We start from the raw sequence: 22,473 nt of genomic DNA on the forward strand, positions 1-22,473 counted from the left end.
ATTGCCACACTAACTAAAAAAATTATTAAGCAAAAATATTAAACAACTTCTCTTGACGTGGAATAACTTTTTTCGTCTGTTTGTGTATGTGTGGTCGGGGGTCGGGGGGCTTTCTAACAGTTAATTCAGTTCATCTGATATTTTTTGTAATTCATCTGAACCATTTTTGCACGGGTCCGTGTGTTTCTTGGATTGGGGGTGGGGGTAAGGGGTAGGGAGGAGGTTAGTCCAAAGTAGGATTTTTTCGCTATTGTATGCATATAAATATTATTTACCTGTGCTCTGAAAATCCCCTGGTGGTCCGCACCCATCCACCCTTATAGATCCGGGCATGTTGACGAACTAGAGCTAAAAGAACAATTTCTATGTATAGTTTGGAGTACATCATCAAATATGATATTTAATATTTTTGTTTTGATGGCAACATGCATTTTTTGGACCCCAAATTCAAACTCTTTAGAGGAGCAGAGCGGTCCGAAAACCCTTGGCTAGCAAAGATGACAGATAAGAACATATTAACCTCCTCTCAGCAATTTCAACTTTGATGACAAAAATATACAAGTAAACATTTCGGTTAAACGAAATGTGGCATTCATTCTAATTTGAAAGCCAATTCCTTCTCTGTAGCATAAGTGGTTGGAGATACTCTATATTCCAGTCCACACATAGGAATATTTATGTCCCTTTATGGGGTCAACCAAAAAGGTTAAAAGGCAATGTAACGACATTTCTCCTCTTTATTGTACTAAACAATTGGACATGCTCCGATAAATCCACAGTGTTTAATTTCGATATATGGATAGCCCCATCTAGCGGCAATCAGTATACATGTACAAGAAATCTAATTAAGTTAGCACAGGTTTATAGGTACTATACATAGCTATTGCAATTAAGCAGCAACTGTAGCAGGGAAAAAATAAGCTTCTGTAAAAATTTGATGAACAAAGTCATCTTCTAAGTTCATGTACTGTACTAAAATACTGACAAAACACAATGAGCGATTTTTTAATGGTGATTTTAATTTGGATGATACTATTTATAGTATCTGTTCAAATGAACATAAATGGAACATCTTCAATACCTGAGATCAATTTCTTCTAATCATAAATCACTAATTGCACATCAATATTTGAAATATTTTGCTGAACAAGGTACATGTAATGTTCTGTCTGTTGAAGAACTGAAATCTAAAATAAATATTTTATTACATAGCCCTGATTTTTTTTCTATACCGACAAAAAATTCCAGACTGGGAATTATCAGGAATGGCTCCTCTCTCATTTGAAATTTCTTTTGTAATATTATTCAGGCTTAAATTTACATTTTGTACATGTAAATATTAACCATAACATTTCTCTTTGTATCTAAATTTTGAACTAAATTATCTAACATGTAATAAACAATTTTTAGCAAAGAACCTTTTCATAATTATACATATACATGTATTTCCATTTTCAAAAATCATTACAAAATTGATTATATAAAAAAATATTTTCATTAATGAAACAGCACTGTACATGTAAAAGTGTATTTTAATAAATAAAACCTTTACATGTGCATGCAGTTAAAAATTCTTTAAACATTCCATCAAATTGATAACAGAGAAGTTTCGTAACTTTTCTTGCCATTTTCATTATTCATCATCTTCATATTTTCAAGGTTCTTTTCCTGTTCATAAACCTTTTATGACAAAAGTCAAGGTTTCAAAATATTCAGGCTAAAAAGCTTACTTTTCAAGTATACAACTGGAAGTCCAAACAAATCAGAAAACAGCCTTTATTGAAGGTAAATTTTCTAAACAAATATGACTCATCTTAAAAATGGAAAGTGCCAATATTGTAGGAATTGTGACTAGTTACCTCAAATAAGATATCAGAGATTCATTTTTTGGAAGATTTTCCTCCTTGTAATCACAAAAGTTGTGCTATGGCTTAATTTGAGCCACTTGAAAAGATATACTTTATAAGTGGAAATTTTAGCGAGATGCAAATTTAGCGATTTCTACCTAAAATCTGGTATTTTATTTTTAGCAAGAATTAATTTTAGCGATTTAAAAATGCTAACTAAAGAAGCTATTACAAATAATACGCAATCAATTTTTAGCGATATTCAATTTTAGCGATGTCAACACCCTCGCTTATAATGCCAAAATTAAATCCTCCCTAAAAATTCCACTTATATGTATTCTCAATGGTTGGTTTATAATTTACCATTGCATTATGTGTGTAACCATAAACCCAACTTTTAAATATTGACTTTTGTCAAGGTTTGGGTAGAGGAACTTTAACACAAAACCTTGACAAAGAGAGATGTTTATTCATATACAACTGAGAGTTAAAAAAAAATACAATAAAATTCTCCATTCAATTTTAAAAAGATAAAACCTCAGATAAATACGACGCATCTTCATCTTAAAACAGTTTAATTAATAAAAGTTGATGCTGCCATTTTCAATAATTTTCTTCAGAAACTCTAGGAAGTCATGATGAAAAGAAATCTGCTGAGACAATCATATCACATGCACTAGTGTAATCTAACATGTCTTTGGAAAAGTTCCTGAAGCTTCTGAGAAGAGCCTGGTCCTTCTTTGTATTTCGTTTGTAACGTTTCCCTCGGATGAGTTTATCTGCTAAATAATGAAGCCAGAACACATTGGTCTGGGCATGAAAAGTCTTCCAGTCATTTCTGAATAAAAAGAAGGAATAATCAAAATGACCATTTTTGAGGACCCTCCCTGAAATTATTCCCATATTTTCCAGATTGGCATGAATCAAGTAATTAAAAATTTGAAGTAAATCAAGAATTAAATAAAAACATTGTATAAGTAGGGAAACTTTTTTCAAAAAATCGTACACTGACGCATACCAAATAACTTAATTTACTTTAACTTCAGACTATTTCACTTACTTGTTAAGCTCCCTCATTTTCCTGTAAATGTCAAATTGATAATCTCCTGTGCCTTCAAATAAGCTCTCATCTGTTGAGAGATCGGTGAAGATAGTGCACCCATCTAAATATAAAAATCCATGTACAAATAAAATGGGTACAAGATGAATGTTTGTTTGGTTTGCAAAAACAGTTTTTCCTTCTACTTTTTTTTCAATTTTTAAAAATTAAATATTTATAACCTTTCAATGCATTCAAGCCTCCTTATTTTTAAAAGCACATTTCATTTTAACCATATGTTTTAACCTGGAAGACCCAGAACAACTACAACACATACACATAGATATAGAATTTTCATGCAAAATTATTTCCTTTACACCACATCACACATATATGAAACTAGACAGACAGACACACAAAGGTAAACAGTATACCCCCTCTTTCGGAACAGGGGTATAATGAACGAAAACCACTGAATACAAGAAGCAGAGAAAAAGGTGCTTAAATATGAAAACCTCTTAATACATGTACAAATTTACAGTAACTTTGACACCTGTAAATCCCCTCACCTTTATCAAGCCTAGACAAGGTAAAATCTATTATGCTGACATGGACTCCATGTGATTCTACTTGGAATGTCTGTCCCAGCACAACATACTTGTGAACTTTGACCCCTGTTTTCTTGACCAATACATTTCCCCAGTGAAGATCTCTGTGTTCAAACTGAAGAGCTTCCTCGGCGACCGCCAGGGAAAACGTCACCTGTTCAAACACACTCCTCGCCTCAAAGATATTGTTGAACTAAAGAAGAAAATAATATTCATGACATCAGACGTATTCTAGACAAATACATGTACTGTATATGACTATTTTTGCCCCATGTTTTTTTTTTTTGCCTTTTGCACTTGCCAGCAATTTTGCCCCGTTTTAAATTTGTCCAGTCATGGTTCTGTTAAAGAAATTATATTATGTTCTCTGAATTCGCCCTGTTTTAAATTTGCCCAACTCTGAACAGAGCAGAAAGGGCGAAAATAAAATGGGAATGAAAATTCTGTGTATACAGTATCAAAAGTCTAAATGCAGGGGTTTAAAAGTTTCATTTGGTTTTATTAAAAAAGTTTAAAAAATATTTCTATGTACCTGAGCAGCCTCTAGGTCCTTCCCTCCATCAGCAAACTCAAACATAATAAATAGCTGATCTTCCTTAAACATATCTGTAATAAGAAACATACACTGAAACATAATAAATAGCTGATCTTCCTTAAACATATCTGTAATAAGAAACAAGAACTTATAATAACATTTTAAAAGTAATTTAAGGGACTCCAACCCTCAGCCAGGAAGGACAACTCTTTAATTTATAATTTAATTCAAAAAGTCTTTAAATGAAGCTCGAAAATTAAATATTTTCATGCAACAATTTTCATTATATGCCTCTCAATGTGCTTCAAGGTTCTATGCAAAGCTCCATAAATTACTTCTAATTTCATATCATGTTAATAAACATTGGTATCTAAAAATGCTTTTTCGGGATAAAAATTTCTACTTTTAATTAGACCTTTCTGAGAAGAGCGATGCGGCTACCTCAGATCAGAAGCTTAAGAACCATAACTATTGATTTTAATCTTATATATCACTTTAACATGTGTTTAATATCATTTTTTTTACCTGGATTATCATTTTCTGAACCCTTCTCTTCGTGAAATGTATTCCATTCACTTAAAAGCTTAGTTGGATATCTTCCTTTTACACATGAAACCCTGAAAAAAAAAAGTTATAAAACCCATGTTTAGACTTAGAGAGCTATAAGCAAAGAAGTGGAAAAGCTGTAGTGTCCTTACATTGTCCTTTATAATGTTGATTTACTTAATTTTTTTTTCAGAAACATAGACTGAACAAACATGTTCATTAACAATGATCGATTAGTGGATTTACATGTATGTAAAAAAAAAAATTACCTAATATATGAACAAGAGATGTTTGTAAAACACTTATGCCCCCCTCCCCCCAAATTGGAATTTTTCCAAGTCCAATGGGCAAAACTCTGTCAAAAATGGCACGATTGTACCCAAAATAGAATCTGACCTAGATATTCATCTGATAAATCTGTATACTAAATTTCGTCTCAGCATGTGCAACGGTTGTGAAGAAAATGAACGGAAACTGCAAATAACTCTGTCAAAAATGGTGTAATCATACCTAAAACAGAACTTGACCTAGATATTAATGTGATGTATCTGTATACAAAATTTCATTTCAGTATGTGCAACGGTTGCAAAGAAAATGAACGGAAACTGCAAATAATTGGAATTTTTCTAAGTCCAAGGGGCATAACTCTGTCAAAAATGGTGCAATCATATCTAAAACAGAACTTGACCTACATATTAATGTGATATATCTGTATACAAAATTTCATTTCAGTATGTGCAACGGTTGCAAAAAAAATGAACGGAAACTGCAAATAATTAGAATTTTTCTAAGTCCAAGGGGCATAACTCTGTGAAAAATAGCGCGATCGTACCCAAAACAGGACTTGTCTTAGATATTCATGTGATATATCTGTATACTAAATTTCATCTCAGTACATGTATGTGCAACAGTTGTGAAGAAAATGGACGGAAACTGCAAATAATTGGAATTTTTCTAAGTCCAAGGGGCATAACTCTGTCAAAAATGGCGCGAACGTACCCAAAGCAGAACTTGACCTAGATAATCATGTGATATATCTGTATACTAAATTTCATCTAAGAATGTGCAACGGTTGCAAAGAAAATGAACGGAAACTAAGTGGACCGACAGACAGAAGCAAAGCAATATGCCCTCCCTTCTTCGAACGGGGGCATAAAAAGCTTCAAAGACATATACATGTAATATATTGAGTAAAACATGTAAATTACCTTTGGACTTCACAGAAGTTCTGTGTGTAGCACATATCATTTTCTCTGAGCAAACTCAATTCTCTAGATAAAAAAAAAACCAGTCAAACATTTTACAATTACAAATATAACCTGATGATAACATGCGCTGTACCAGTATATACATCTTTATAGCACATCATTTTTGAAAATTTTTAAACATTTCAAGATAAGAATTGCTTGGGATTTTATTTAGGTCTAATTCAGACCCAAACTTTTTTTGAGCCATATTTTTTTCTTAATTTTCAGGATATTAAAACTGTTTAACTGGTCTGCAACTGCAAACAAAGAATGTTTTAAGCTTGGCCTTCTAAGATACCCAATACACTGTAATTAGATATAAAAAAGAGATAATACATACACAGAAATAACAATTTCTGGTAAAATCTCAGCAAATGATTTCTGTTTCTCATCATTGACCTCAAAATCCCCCTCCACTGGAATCACCTGTACAAAACAATTTCACATTTCATAATTGACCACAAAATTTTTGCTTTACTTAGATTTTAAATATGAATAGAATAGATTCGGTAACAACATAACTCAATCTCAAATTAAACAGTACGTGTATGCTTTTTCAAGAAGAGTCTGTAAATTTGAAAAAGTCATGACTATAATAAATATATACATGTTACTATATATATATAACACTGTATAATATCACTAGCTATAGATTTTGTATTGAACATGCTATGCTAACCTTTAGGGCTACAGAGTTATTTCCCCTTTTCGTCCGGAAAACCTCTCCATAAACGCCTTCCCCGACTTTTTTGCATTGTTTCATCATACTAAAATAGAAATTTCCTTGTTTTAGACAAAAGAATATCATGAAGATATGAAATATAAAATGGGTAACTGAATATGTGAAATACATGTAAGTGTACAATTCATTTTTTTCAAGACTAGAAATACATGTATAGATACAAAAATGCTTTTATCACTGAACAATTACTTATCACAAAATATTTTGGAGGGAGAAAGAGAAAAAAAAATTGATATTCCCTCATACTCACGTGCTACTTATACAGGATTGAAATGTTTCTACTCCCTTCTGTTGGCACACTTCCAAAACTTTGGAGCGCGGGGAGGTTGGAGTTAGACTCTTTTTCCTCTGTGGTGTCAAGATATCCTGGAAATACATTTAATTCGACTTGAGATATACAAGCAATATCCTCAAAATATGTTAAATTTGACAGGAATGCATTTTAAAAGATGAACAACCTATCAGTTCTGAGAACTGATGATTTTTCAAAAACTTTTCTACATAAACAATTGTATTCCACATCTTTCTTCCAACTTGTCCATACAATTTGATTTTTCTACTTTCAATGCAAAAATATAAAATGGAAACAAATCAATGTTCATGATGTTCAAACTAAACAAACTGACCATATTTCTGCTTTATAAAACTCACAAAGTGGGATCTGTTGAGCAGACTTTTGTTGATTGACACCTCAGGACCGCCCCCATCAATTGACATGTTAGGACACTTCTCACTGGTTGAAATATCAAAATCCTCTTCACTGATTGGCTGATCAGGACCTCCACTGGAAGATAGAGATGAGTGAGCTGTATAGAAGTTGTCTTCTTCAGAGCTGGCCAGCATGAACTTTGTTACGTTTCTTTCATCTTCCCCTTCTTCTTCCTGCTCCTCTTCTTCACTGTTTTCCGTACCTTCTTCATCATTATCTTCTTCACTTATCTTACTTAAATCCTCATCAGAATTCTCTTCTGTATCCTCTTCTTCTTCCGAATCATTGTCACTTTCATCGTTTTCTTCAGAATCTGAACCCTCTAAGTTTGATTCCGCAGTCACACACTTTAAAGAATTTTTCTCGTCAAAGCTGCTAAACAGACTATCTGAGTGATTAAAATTAGAGCGTTTGGAGGTTCGATGAGACACATGCATAGAGAGAAAACTCTGTCTTAATTTCTCCAGTTGTACCATACACGGATTCAGGGGACTTTCGTTCTTGGAATTCTTTAACAAAGATTTACTGATATTGCTGGAATCTGATATATTATTACACGAAGGCACTTTTGAAACACTTTCTTGAGCGTACGAGCTTTGGTCTATATGAACAGAGGGTGACAATGGCACATCTTCATCCACATGGTCAATCACTGACAAATTATTAATGTCGTTTGCTGAACATGTCCGCTTGGCACATGGGGTACTAGTTTCTATTTTACTTTTACTTCTTAAAAAATGCGGGGAAAATATTCCACCATTCTTGAGTTGACTGTTATTCTGAGGGGGAGACCCTGATATCACAAGACTATAGTCATCAAACTCGCTGAAGTTTGTCACAGAAGACAGGGAGTCCGACTTCAGATTGGCCTGCAGTTGCTCCGTTTTGGGAGCACGCTTTCGTTTGCCTCCGTATTTGGGTTTGTCCTCCCCAGGATCCTCCTTGTAGTTCCTGTCTTTTAGGGCTCTCCTTGGTCGGCATGACTGGAAGAGGCTGTCACTTCCTGTACTGGAGCAGCTATCCTGCAGGCAAAAGATGTTTCAAATCAAACCTCTGGAGAACAACTCATTACAAATTGAAAGCATCTATTAAAAGGGATATGTGCAAACGATGCCAACCTACAGATCTACTTAAAATGTTATACAAATAGCCTAATCCCACCCCCCCACCCAAAAAAATAATAATAACACAGTAATTGTAAATCACTTGTCATTCAATAAATTCAAATCATAAAAGAAAACCATCACTCATTAGAAATCATATAAGAAAAACAAGAGGCCCACGGGCCTTATAGGTCACCTGAGTATCATGTAACAACTTTCCAGCGATTGTATTTGGTTTGTGTTTTAATCCAAAAGCCACGAAACTCACAAATTTTGATGGAGGCACCATTGCTTATCAAAGGGCAGATTTGAAAGCATTAATTTATTTTTAGTCAAAGTACCCCCCTGGTACCCCTGACCCAGCAGCCCTGAAATTATCTATTTTGAAAGAGGCCCCTTTCTTCATTATAAGGCCAGCATTTTTTTTTTATGTTTAGGTTTAGTTATGAACATGAGAATAAAAAAGTCCCGAAGGAGAAGGAAATAAAAATTTTTTTTTGATAAATCAATTATTAACATTTGTACATTCTTTTTTATGCTATTCTAATAGGCTCCTTACCACTGGACACATAATGCTTACAAATAGGAAAGTAGAACATTTAATTGCTTATTTCATCATCTGCCAGTTTGGGCCAGTTATATAATTTTTGTGATGTTGGTCAAAATATATTTTAAAAAGTCAATTCTTTAAAAAACTTTCAATATATCTTCATTTTTTTAATATGTGTTAGGTGAATGTGTAGACATTGTTCTAAAATTTACTTGATGCCTAAAATTATAGCGAGCGCAGCTAGGCCGCGCAAAGCGCCGCTCACGTAGCGAGCTCAATAGACTAACGTGTACGAAAAGAAGAAATTCAGGTTGAAATCTGCACATTGTTCCAAGAAATTTTAATGAGTCCACGTGAAAAAATTCCAAATTCCCAATAATCCTTTGCGGTGCATAGCAACATGGTGGCTAAAATAGCAACAACTTACTTGAAAAAAAAATTACGAACAACGATTTAATGCAATCTCCATGTCATAAAACTATCGTTTGTGTTCGGGGTCCTAACTTTATATCTGACGTCATACTTTCGTCACTTTAACGGTTCGGGTATTCCCGATTTTGTCGGAAACTTCCGGGAAGTTTGGAATCTCGATCCCTATGCTTGGGAAGTGATTTCTTTTTATTGATTTGTTTTCTTCTTTTTTGCTTTCTTTTCCTTGAATGATAGGCAGTACACATGTAGGTTTATGATAGTACATAACTGCGCTCGCCCCAACGGTCACACCGTAAAACATATTAATTCCTATCATAAAACAGACAGGGAGTATTGGTGAGTAGGGTGAACATTTTTTCAATTAAGTGTAAAATAATTTTTCTGGCTGAAACAAATGATATTATTATACTTTCATGTTAAATACTAAAATCTGATTGGTTTAGACGCAGTTAACAATCCGTTCGATTACCCTGAGCCTTAGCAACACACGTGACAACGGGTAACACAACGGTAATGCCACATGCGTGGAAATTATGCGCGTACGGTTCACCGTAGAATTCTCAAAACGTCAGTTGCGCGTTTGAAAGAACCGGAATTAACTTGACGTCAATAAAAGCTTGCGTCCGATATAGCTTACTTGAAAACAACAAACGACAGACGATACATGCTTGCGAGTGTAGGAAACATGCTTGCGAGCCAGAAATAACGAAACTTTATATGATAAATGACTCTAATTCGAGTATCAAACAAACAATAAGGAGATTAGTGAACCGGTGAGTGTGAAAGCTTTCTATACATGAACGTAAAGACGATCGACGGTTTTTTTTTGCTGACGTCCTAAATCAATAAGACATTCAGTATAATAAAATAAATGGTGCCTGTTTTGGAGGGTAACATTTGAAATTGACACCCCTCGGAAAACAGGCCCCCAGCGGAAGCGTCGGTTGACAATGGTTTTCCTTGGGGTGTCAATTTCAAATGTTACCCTCCAAAACAGGCACCATTTATATACTACATGCCTGTATATATTTGTATATTCTTGCCTTTTAATAGTTGAATTTTTTTTTTCTTCAGGTTATTGTTTATTTCTTCCTCAAATGGACTTAACTTCTCCCATAGTTTTATTCATTACATCTGATGCATAAGCAACTCTTTTCTGAAGAATGATGCTTAGACTGTATTGTAAGCTATAACAGAGACCTAAACAATGTCGCTGGCAATATGCAATAGCTACCACGGGCAGTTTAAAACCTGGGGGAGGAAAATAATTTACAGAGAGATACTTTTGAAACGAATACGTAGTTACTCACCAGCATGTCATTGTGCAACAAAGTCGTCAGCATTTTATTTGTCCTTTGAACGGGTGCAACGTTTTGAATGGCACTCGTATCGATGAATTTTACACTAAACCAAGCTATCTTCTCAGATCTAGCTTTTTTACCCGCCGTTTCATCTTAAAACCGGAAGTGCGAGTTCGTAAATTTGAAATCTCGATCCCGACTCAAATTTGACATCAGAAAGAAAAAAATTGTTTTATTTTTTCTGAAAATTCAAAACCTTGAGCGGAGGGTTTGTAAAACTGATAATACAATAAATCCTGGCCTTAAATATTTAATTAGATCATTAGTATATTAACCAGGAGCAAAGGATAAGATCTTCAAAGAATTCATGCATTTCACTATATAATCATTAGAGCCCCACCCTAAAACAAGAACCCCTGACCCTGGGGCCATAAAATTCACAATTTTGGTAGAGGCACTTTTGCTCATCATAACTATGTACTTAGTTAGTTTATTTAATACCGAGGAGCAGAGAAGAAGATTTTCAAAGAATTCATGTATTTTCACTATATAATCAATAGAGCCCCACCCTAACACCAGAACCCCTGACCCTGGGGCCATAAAATTCACAATTTTGGTAGAGGCACTCTTGCTCATCATAACTATGTACTTAGTTGGTTTATTTAATACCCAGGAGCAGAGAAGAAGATTTTCAAAGAAATAATGCATTTTCACTACATACTTATTTAGCCCCGCCCTAGCACTAGAACCCCTGATCCCAGGGCCATGAATTTCACAATTTTGGTAGAGGACTCATTGCTGATTACAATCATGCAAACAGTTTGACTGCTTGATGTCCAGGAGTAAAGAAGAAGATTTTTAAAGATTGCATTAATTTTAGTGGTTTTGGCCCCACCCCTCAGGCCCCAGGGGGGCAGGGATCATGAAATTCACAATTTTTGTTCCCCTTCATCCATAGATCCTTTGTGCCAAATTTAGTTGAAATTGGTTCAGTGGTTGCAGAGAAGAAGCTGAAAATGTTCAAATGTTAACACACGACGACGGACGAAAACAGATAGCAATAAGGCACCTGAGTTTACTCAGGTGACATAAAAACCAGAAGTCTCTGTCGAGACTGAAGCTCTACTGGTTTGTACTTATAGCAAAGGAAGAGGAAATTTTCCTCTTCCTTTGCTATAAGTACAAACCAGTAGAGCTTCAGTCCTGGAAAGTACTTGAGCAGTTGGGAATTGAAACTTTACACTAGCAAAAAAAGAGAATAATGATCCTTGAATAAGTTTCTTTATGTTCTTAGTGTAGTCTACTTGCATGCCACATTATATTATAATCAGACTAAAACTGTATTTGAAGTAGCATTTTGAGAGTAACAGAAATTGCTATCTTTATTAACCAAGGTAATAATGTTCATTGAAGTCAAAAACGGATATAAAGAATTATGTACCTTAGTGTAGTCTACTTGTGTGCCAAGTTATATTGAAATCAGACCAAAACTGTAGGAGGATTAGCATTTTGAAAGAATTTCACAGAAATTTCTATTTTTAGTAACAACGCCTACACCATTCATCGAAATCAAAAACCGATACACAGAATTATGTATCTTAGTGTAGTCTACTTGTGTGCCAAGTTATATTGAAATCAGATCAAAACTGTAGGAGGAGTAGCATTTTGAAAGAATTTCATAGAAATTTCTATTTTTAGTAACAACGCTAACACCGTTCATCGAAATCAAAAACCGATACACAGAATTATGTATCTTAGTGTAGTCTACTTGTGTGCCAAGTTATATTGAAATCAGATCAAAACTGTAGGAGGAGTAGCATTTTGAAAGAATTTCATAGAAATTTCTATTTTTAGTTACAACGCCAAGACTATTCGTCGAAATCAAAAACCGATACACAGAATTATGTATCTTAGTGTAGTCTACTTGTGTGCCAAGTTATATTGAAATCAGACCAAAACTGTAGGAGAAGTAGCATTTTGAAAGAATTTCACAGAAATTTCTATTTTTAGTAACAACGCAACACCGTTCGTCGAAATCAAAATCCGATACACAGAATTATGTATCTTAGTGTAGTCTACTTATATGCCAAGTTATATTGAAATCAGATCAAAACTGTAGGAGGAGTAGCATTTTAAAAAATTGTTTACAGACAGACAGACAGACGGACGGACGCCGGATGCATTACTAACGCTTAAGCTCTTCTGGTCTCTGACCAGTAGAGCTAAAAAAGAAAATCCTCACTCTTTGTCACATGTTTGTTGGTACATGTACTTAAAACAGGTTCTTGACAGAATGCTGTACTCACCCCTTCGGATCCCAGCTTCTTCTGGAGCAGTCTCTTGTTAGTGACACGTCCACCATTCTCCTTGTTATATCCTCTCAAGGGTTTCTTTGTGCTGGAAACCAGAAAATCAAAGTTAAAATTTTTATTCAAACATGTCAAAGAAGTGTCTGGCATATACCATTTTATGTGTAGAATTTAATTTAAATTTAGCATAAAAAGAAAAATATACAAATGAATTATAAATTTTATGGACGCACTATGACATGCTTAATTTGAGAAAGTACTTGCAATTTTTTTTATTCCAATTTATCTTGATGATAGATTACAAACTTAAACAGGCTAACAAATTGTTGATTTATTTTTTTTTAATACATTTTTTTTAATCTTGTTAATTTTAAACACAAGCAATTATTGGAACTCTACATGATTAATGCACACACTATGATAGACACTCATTAGACAGATTCTTAGATAATGAATAATATAAGATAACCATGAAAAAACAAATTTTACAAGTGTTACTGTAAACAGTGTAAAACAGCATGAGAATTGAGCTTGCTGAGAAGAAACTAATGTACAGGCCTAGATGATAGGGCTGTGTATTGAACAAAAAATTTCGATACGATACAATATTTTTTAAAGCGATATGCGATATATTGGATTTTAAAACAAGTCCATCAAAAAAGGCTTATAAATCATTTAATGCATGAATTTCATAAAAATTAACTGTTTTACTACCCATTTCAAAGTTCTTGTCTCATTGACATTACAAATAACACTTCAAATTAAAAGTTTTAATGACTGCAAAATCAACCTGTTAAAATAAATTCGTATATGTAATTTGTAATAATTATAAAAACTGTGTTATTTCCTTAATGATTCTATAGTTGTTCATAAGTTTTAATTGTAAAAGGTGAAATATAATCTTTGGTGATTGAAATTCCTATCTTTTTAACAGAATTAGAAGAAAAACTGCTTGTCCGATACGTATTGGAAGTTATTCTTCGATACGATATGTTTCTTGAATATCGATACGTATTGATATATCGATATATTGATACAGCCCTACTTAGTTTAGATGAGCTCACTTTTGATCTTAAGCTCACTTTTCGATTATATTCCTTTGGTGAAAGTGAAACCGAGATCAAAAGTGAGTTCATTTAAGATTTATGGCCCCCAGGCCTGAAGTTACTAATAAAAGCACAAAATCATCTGCCAACCTTCTTGTTATGGGTCCACTAAACAAGCTGTCATTTGTCGTGTCCTGGTTTGAGAAATCCAGACTCGACCCATGAGAGCTGCTGCTGCTAAAAACACCAGCACCAAGATCTGTTTTTTTCTCATCGTCAGAACTCCAAATGTCTGCCGCTATGATCCTTTGTCTGTGTCTACCATAAGTCTTTATAGTGTTTCTCGTCGCTCGACTCATTTTGCCTGAAATTTATGGGGAAAAAAAATGAACTAAGTTTTGGTCTTGAACAAGGTCCAGGGTACAATTTACTCATTCTCGATTTGTCTTCCCTCAGTCTTTATTTTTATCATTAAATCTCAGTACTTACAGAGATTCAGAATGTGAGGCATTTTCTACAAAATAAACTGTATACTCTTTAAGTATGTGCTAAGCAACTGTTAAGATAGCATCTGCACCTGAACTATATTTAACTATGACCATGATAATGCATCCTTTTTTCACTAAGGAAGAGTTTCTTAAAGCTCTTAGTGCACTCTTTTGTAAAAAAGTTGCAAAATGTACAAATCTAGCAGGATTTCTGGGACAAACGTAACATAAACTTATAAATAATAGAGAGGTTTAGCAAGCTCACTTGTATGTGTACATGTACGTGTAAACTACAAGTTAGAATTACACGTACACGTTAACATTTTTTTCTTGTTTAGCAAAGTATAACCTGTACTTGTACTTGTAAGTTTTTAAATATAAAAGTGGTTTACATTTAAAAATCATCCGCAAAAGCAATAATTTTAATACGTATAACACCATTCTACATAAATATATGCCTGTAATTATGAGATAAAGATTGTACAGATTTCTTATATTTTTAATCGGTCGAAGTCTTTTTCGGAAATCAAGATGTTGTAATTTTAACTCCCTATAAATTAATATTTTTCAATTACTGACATTCAGTTCTTATATCAGTATTTGCATTATATATTCAGGTTTCAGAAAAACGCACACTTTTTGAAAAATAAACAGCAGTTAAAGAATTATACGCTACAAGTTTTAACTTACGTGTACTTGGCTATGTTCACGTAATTTGCGTAAGAAGATACGTGTAGAAATTTGTCATTAGCAAAAGTGATGACGTAATGCACAGATTTCTGGTGCTACACGTACACGTACGCGTACACGTTGGTTTGCTAAACCTCTCTAATATGGTGGATGTTGGTGAACAAATCGGAAATAATCCTAACAAAAGTCAAATTAATCATTTGATTGTTCTGGACTTTATATGCTTCAAGAGTAGAAACGACAATATTAATTTTTATCTATTGTTTATCGTATGTATCTATCATACAATGCACATGTCGTATTTTTATCAACGGGTGATGCATTACCAGGGTAAATAGGGTTCTCGCTCTCCAATCTAATTAAAACAGATGTTAGGTCTGCTAGCATACTCGCTACACTAACATCTAACAACATCCCAAAGAGGGTCACGTCAGAGGTTCAATTCTATCATTCAATCAAATCGTCACTGCAAAATCATCGTATATTTGTTGAAGGGAATAAGTCTAGAGTTGTTTAGAATTTGACATCTGACGTGACCCTTTATGGGATGTTGTTAGATGTTACATTGTAGTGTAGCGAGAATGCGAGCGTATGTAACATTTATTTTTAATTAGAGTTTAGACTGCTTGCTCTCTTACATGTATATGTCTATTAGTTTATATTTTCTTTAATCGGAATGACAAATATGTATAACTTTTAAAATTGGATTGAGATTTGTATGTTTTGTCCGCCATGCGGTCCCAGTTAGTTCCATAATGGAAATATAACGTATTGATAAAGCATGCATGAGTTCAAATGATCTTGGCATTTCAAATTTTTTAACACTGAAAATAGTTGCCTACAGGGAGCAGTGGTTAGAGCATCTGCTCTAGAGTAACAGAATAAGGAGCTGACACATTAAAATTTAAAAATAAAAAAGTGAAAAAAATGGGCAGGTTGGGACCACTCGCCAAAATGGGATATAATTTTATAGCGAGCGCAGCGAGCGTCGCAAAGCAACGCTCGTAACTGCGAGCTCTAACGACAACGCCTGGGCGAAGAGAAAATTCGGACTACCGCACATTCATTCTTTAAAATTTTTTGCTGCAGTAATTTTGACCCACAATGCATCACTTAGCAAAGCTGCGTTCTTGTGAGAATGACAACAAATGTTCAACAAAAAGTTTACGCGCATTGATTAAATGGATACATATTGAAGATAAATAGTAAACGTAATTTTTTTCATTAACTTTCAGCACTGTTCAGTTTTTTCTTGGTATTTGTAACTTACATACGACGTCATCACTCTCTACCATCGGCTCATACATTGCGTTTGTTTTAATTCATTATAGTTCAATTTCTATGCTTATGTCTTAGTTTTGAGATAGATATTTACTAAATCAATCCAGAACTATTAATTTATGTTGAAACAATCCTGCAAATATCACGTTTTATACGTTATGTCAAAAATCTTGACGTGAGCCCATTGCAGAGGTGTCTGAGAAAGGAACGAACGACAACTCTGCATGGGAGATTGACAACGTCATGTGACGTCAGAGTCTAGACGCACCAACTGTCACGTGCGGTTTGACGAGCTCGATCTAAATTTTAAAAAACAATAGAAGAGTTTGCGCTCGCTCTAGCGGTCGCACCGTCAACATATTAGTCTAAAACTTTTTTTTAAAATTTTGGCTATCAATATCTGAGGAAAATGTTTGAAGATATGCCATAATGGGCAGTTTCGTATTCGTATGTCACAACACCAAGAAATTACATAAAACTGTATTAATGCATTATTTATCTCTTTTGATAACCTTCAAACTTACAAGGAACAAGATCCAAAAATGTAAAACTTTCAAAACTGCTTCGACTATTCTGTCAACCTTTCTAAATCGAAGCATGTCACTCCTTCGGCCTCCAATCTTTTTAAAGCGCACTTAAATGCATGATAATGAAAATGTCTTTAACATGCCAAATTCACATTTGTACTTCTTACAAATCATTTAAAAAGATTTCTAAAAATCTAGAAAGTAAACACGCATAATGTTTTCATTTTTGATCCTTTGAAATCGAAAATGGCGGCGCTGTTTGTTACAGGCTTGCTGATTGGTTGAAAATTATCAGGTAAAATTAGAATATGATGGCGCACTGCGTATTTCCGTAAAAGTCAGGCCCTCGTGACCCTTTTGAGGTGTTAAAATGTTTTGCCATTTACTTAACAGTTGTGTTTCAGACGGACTTGAGATGAAAAAATGATGCCTTAATACGTAGAATATTTCATAATTAACATCACGGAAAAAAACATTATGTACAGAATTGGTTTTGTATTTAGAGATTAATTGAGTAAATTACATAAATCTGTGGGTTTATGCCTTCTAAGGTCTCTTTAGACATTTTGTGTGCAAAAGTTTAGCAGAAAAAAGTTTAAGGTAAGTTTACAAAATGTTGTTAAGTCTATCAAAACATAGATAGTATTTCACATTGTATTTTTTCATTCGTTGATGAGAGTTGTCTTTTCCTTAATTGTGATTTTGATGGTGGATCCAGGATTATTGGAGTCAAACGCGGACCCAGGGCCGGACGCCCCCCCCCCCTCCCCCCCCCCCGGGTTGAATAATTAAAAAAAACTTTTTGTGCTAAAATCAAGTGAAAAACACTTCTTACTGGAGAATTATTTATCAGTTGTAATAGGGACCTATATACTATAAATTAGTAAAATGAATTGTTTCTCGAGGAGATCGACTATGTAAGTATAGATCGATGTACTTCTAACGTATAGATAAAACTCATATTTTGATAACATGTAAAAAAAAAAAAAGAAATTAGCCCCCCCCCCCGATATACTACGAACCTGAAAATAATGGGGTTTATTTTGTCCTGGGAATATAAGGGTTTTTAATTCTTATTGCAAAATTCTAAAAGCTATATGGGATTTCAAGAATATTTCCAAAATTTTGAAAGGTGGTTTAAAAGAGGAATATTATTCTCTTTACAAAAGTAGACCAACTAGGGTAGCTTTCGCCGACATCCACCTTTACTTTGTATGTGTGTGTGGGGTGTGGGGTGGGGTGGGGGGTGAAGGGGTGTTTCATAAATGTATCACGTTTATAAATAATTACGTTTAAATCAATCAATCAATCAATCAACAGAATAAAAGAAAATGTATAGAAATGTTCGAAAATACAAATTTAATTTGGGTTAATTTGCTATTGCATGGGAAACAATACTACAAGGTTAAATTTATCGGACACCCAAAGTAGTGCGGAGGAGATATTTTTTAAAAACTACAGACGGACATATGGACAATTAGACAGACCGAAATTAATATCCTCCACTTTCAGCGGGGAACAAAAAATCACCTTATCGCCTTTCCTTTTCAAGAATTCCTTATTAGGCTTTAAGATCGACCCACCAATCCCACCCCCACCATTAAAACACACACACACACATGCACCCTGCCACCTTCTCACAAAATGAAATTGCTTTTAACCCCCCCCCCCCCCCCCCCACACACACACAAGATAACAGGAAGAAAATGAATTTTTTCCTGTCTGCCTGATTATATTTTAAGTCCTGTATCATTTTATTGATTTGATGGTTTAGTCATAAATCATCTAGAGACCTATGTTAAGATATAATCGCTTAATTATCCCCTCCATTTTTTTTGTTTAGGTCTTTTTACTCTTTTACGTGTATACGATTATTAAGTGTTTTTTGTAGGTACAGGTGTACGGAAACCAGGTGTACTCAGTAGAATGTCAGGGGTCAGTGCCATTGCACTAGTACAGGGCGCAAGCCGCGGAATCGGACTTCAGTTCTGCAAAACCTTGTTGCTGCGCAACTCTGCAACAACAGTGGTAGCAACATGTCGAGACCCAAACTCATCAAGTGAGCTGGCTCAACTGAAGGGCAACAATGATCGCCTCCATATTTGCAAGTTGGATGTCACGAAGGAAAATGATATTTCGGACGTTTCTAAATATGTAACAGAAAAGTTTGGTAAATTAGATTTGCTTATCAACTGTGCAGGGATGTTGCATCCGAGCGGAAAAGGGGAGACAAGTCTTAAGAGTGTTGATGGACAGGTATAATTTACCATTTATTGTTTTGTTGCTTACAGATTGATATCTGCCTGCAATTAACATACTTTATAGTGTAATCCTCTCTTTTTTTTTCAGAGTCTATAAGAATATTTTTTTCAAAGAATCAAATTTTAAAGATCTGGGTCATATTAAAAGTGAACAGGTACAACAGAACAACGGACGAAACAATGGAGGCCTGGGTTATTATGTTCCCCAAACGGAGTTTGGGAACATATTGTTTTTACTCTGTTTCTTATTATTATTATGTTCCCCAAACGGAGTTTGGGAACATATTGTTTTTACTCGGTTTCTTATTAAGGTCTTCCGTCTTCACGGAAGACCTTATAGTTATTGCTCTGTTTCTTATTATTATTATTATTATTATTATTTTTCTGACACGATTTCTGGACAACTACTGGATAGAATTACATGAAATTTTCAGGAAAGATGTGTTGTAAGATACTCTTGAAAATTCCAAGACAGTTTTTGGAAATTCCTCTCTGGTGCCAAGTTTTGGACCATTTTCCTGATTTTAAAATGACATTTTGTCTACGATTAAACTCAAAAACGGTAAAAGATATCAATGTGAAACTTTCAGAGTTTATAGATGATGATCAATACTTTCCAGGACGCAACTTTTCGTTCGTCGTCAGTACTTCCTGTCGCTACCGGAAGCCAATTCAAAAAGTCCAAATTTTCAACTTTCTTTGTTTTTCAATATTTTTCATTTATTTTTGGAATATTAATAGAGACACTTCTATTGATGCTTACTATATAAGTTGTTTTAATATTGGTTAATCTGAACTCTAGATATTAATATTTGAAAATCTGAAGCGGGCCCAAGATGGCGGCTGTCTCTGTCAACTCCGACATTTCGCGAGTAGGGGCTTATGGAGGCAGCTGAGCGTTTGATTAAACCATTCTGACATAAGGATACATGAAATGCAAAAAACTACTTGGACTCTCACGTAGTAGAATGTTGCAATTCAGTGTCAATCTTAAAAAAACTTAATTTACGTCTCACTGCTTTAGTGTTACTGGGCTAGATACGATATGTAATGTGTACAATGTGTTAAATATACTTTCCTAATGCCGAAATAAAATAAAAGTGATAAGAATGTTTTATTTAATTAATTTCATTGAAGCTATTGCACCTCTTTAATAAATCAGTACAAAGAAAAGGTGCGAATATTTATGCGTGGCGTTTGACACGAAATTATGAATAGTGTCCCGACTTTTATGATTCTTAGACAGGTGTACTGTTGCAAAAGTATACACAAGTATATTTAAAGCAGTATTCCCAATAGCTAAATGGTTCGCGCGTTGGGGAGAAAAGAGAAAAAAATGCGCATTCACGTTGGCGACCTGGATTCTCTCCTCCTTGTGATCAAAATTTGAATCACTTTTTAGTTCGATTTTACAAGTTTTTTTTTCCTGAATCTGACGGAAGACCTCTCGTTGCTCGCAACGGGTTTCGTTTGTAGTTATTATTAAGGTCTTCCGTCTTCACGGAAGACCTTATAGTGATTCTATTGTTAGGTCACCTGAGTAAACTCAGGTGACCTATTGCTATCCGTTTTCGTCCGTCGTCGTGCGTCGTGCGTCGTGCGTCGTGCGTTGTGCGTTAACATTTGAACATTTTCAGCTTCTTCTCTGCAACCACTGAACCAATTTCAACCAAATTTGGCACAAAGCATCTATGGGTGAAGGGGAACAAAAATTGTGAATTTCATGATCCCTGCCCCCCAGGGGCCTGAGGGGTGGGGCCAAAACCACTAAAATTAATGCAATCTTTAAAAATCTTCTTCTTTACTCCTGGGCATCAAGCAGTCAAACTGTTTGCATGAATGTAATCAGCAATGAGTCCTCTACCAAAATTGTGAAATTCATGGCCCTGGGGTCAGGGGTTCTAGTGCTAGGGCGGGGCTAAATAAGTAGGTAGTGAAAATGCATTATTTCTTTGAAAATCTTCTTCTCTGCTCCTGGGTATTAAATAAACTAACTAAGTACATAGTTATGATGAGCAAGAGTGCCTCTACCAAAATTGTGAATTTTATGGCCCCAGGGTCAGGGGTTCTGGTGTTAGGGTGGGGCTCTATTGATTATATAGTGAAAATACATGAATTCTTTGGAAATCTTCTTCTCTGCTCCTGGGTATTAAATAAACTAACTAAGTATATAATTATGATGAGCAAGAGTGCCTCTACCAAAATTGTGAATTTTATGGCCCCAGGGTCAGGGGTTCTGGTGTTAGGGTGGGGCTCTATTGATTATATAGTGAAAATACATGAATTCTTTGAAAATCTTCTTCTCTGCTCCTGGGTATTAAATAAACTAACTAAGTGCCTAGTTATGGTGAGCAAGAGTGCCATAACCAAAATTGTGAATTTTATGGCCCCAGGATTAGGGGTTCTGGTATTAGGGGGGGGGGCTCTATTGATTATATAGTGAAAATACATTAATTCTTTGAAAATCTTCTCTGCTCCTGGGTATTAAATAAACTAAGTGCATAGTTATGATGAGCAAGAGTACCTCTACCAAAATTGTGAATTTTATGGCCCCAGGGTCAGGGGTTCTAGTGCTAGGGGGGGGGGGGGCTCGATAGATTATGTAGTTAAAATACATGAATTCAAAATCTTCTTCTGTGCTCCTGGGTATTAAATAAACTAACTAAGTGCATAGTTATGATGAACAAGAGTGCCTCAACCAAAATTGTGAATTTTATGGCCCCAGGGTCAGGGGTTCTGGTGTTAGGGTGGGGCTCTATTGATTATATAGTGAAAATACAGGAATTCTTTGAAAATCTTCTTCATTGCTCCTGGGTATTAAATAAACGAACTAAGTGCATAATAATGATGAGCAAGAGTGCCTCTACCAAAATTATGAATTTTATGGCCCCAGGGTCAGGGGTTTTGGTGTTAGTGCAGGGCTCTATAGATTATATAGTGAAAATTCATTAAATCTTTAAAAAATTTCTTCTCAGCTCTAGGGTATTAAGCAGATGAACTACCTATATAGTTATTATCTACAAGGGCCCTAATCTTCCAGAATTGTGAATTTCAAGGCCCCAGGGTCAGGGGTAATATGGGGGGGGTGTACTTATATACTGAAAATGAATGAATGGTTTGAAATCTGCTCCTTGGTATTAATCAAATATCAAGGCCTAAGGGTCAGGGGTTCATGTGTAGTAGGGGCACTACTGATTATTGCTGAATATAAC

General features: G+C 34.8%; 1 protein-coding gene across 1 annotated transcript; it reads right to left on the bottom strand.

Annotated features, from left to right (window-relative positions):
* Positions 1 to 1,021: 1,021 nt before the first annotated feature.
* Positions 1,022 to 17,069, bottom strand: LOC134230693 (serine/threonine-protein kinase haspin-like). Its single transcript, XM_062712526.1, has 13 exons — positions 16,998 to 17,069; positions 14,165 to 14,378; positions 12,966 to 13,056; positions 7,216 to 8,295; positions 6,815 to 6,930; positions 6,502 to 6,589; positions 6,163 to 6,248; positions 5,784 to 5,846; positions 4,555 to 4,646; positions 4,027 to 4,100; positions 3,456 to 3,687; positions 2,908 to 3,010; positions 1,022 to 2,685 (listed from the first exon to the last, which is right to left on the bottom strand). The coding sequence occupies exons 2-13, from the start codon at positions 14,371 to 14,373 to the stop codon at positions 2,481 to 2,483; spliced, it is 2,439 nt and encodes an 812-aa protein (XP_062568510.1). The 5' UTR covers positions 14,374 to 14,378; positions 16,998 to 17,069; the 3' UTR covers positions 1,022 to 2,480.
* Between the last annotated feature and the right edge of the window lie 5,404 nt (positions 17,070 to 22,473).

This window comes from Saccostrea cucullata, unplaced genomic scaffold (genome assembly GCF_032062105.1).
Source record: "Saccostrea cucullata isolate Sc308-1 unplaced genomic scaffold, CSIRO_AGI_Scuc_v1 ctg4429, whole genome shotgun sequence".
NCBI classification, from domain to species: Eukaryota; Metazoa; Mollusca; class Bivalvia; order Ostreida; family Ostreidae; genus Saccostrea; species Saccostrea cuccullata.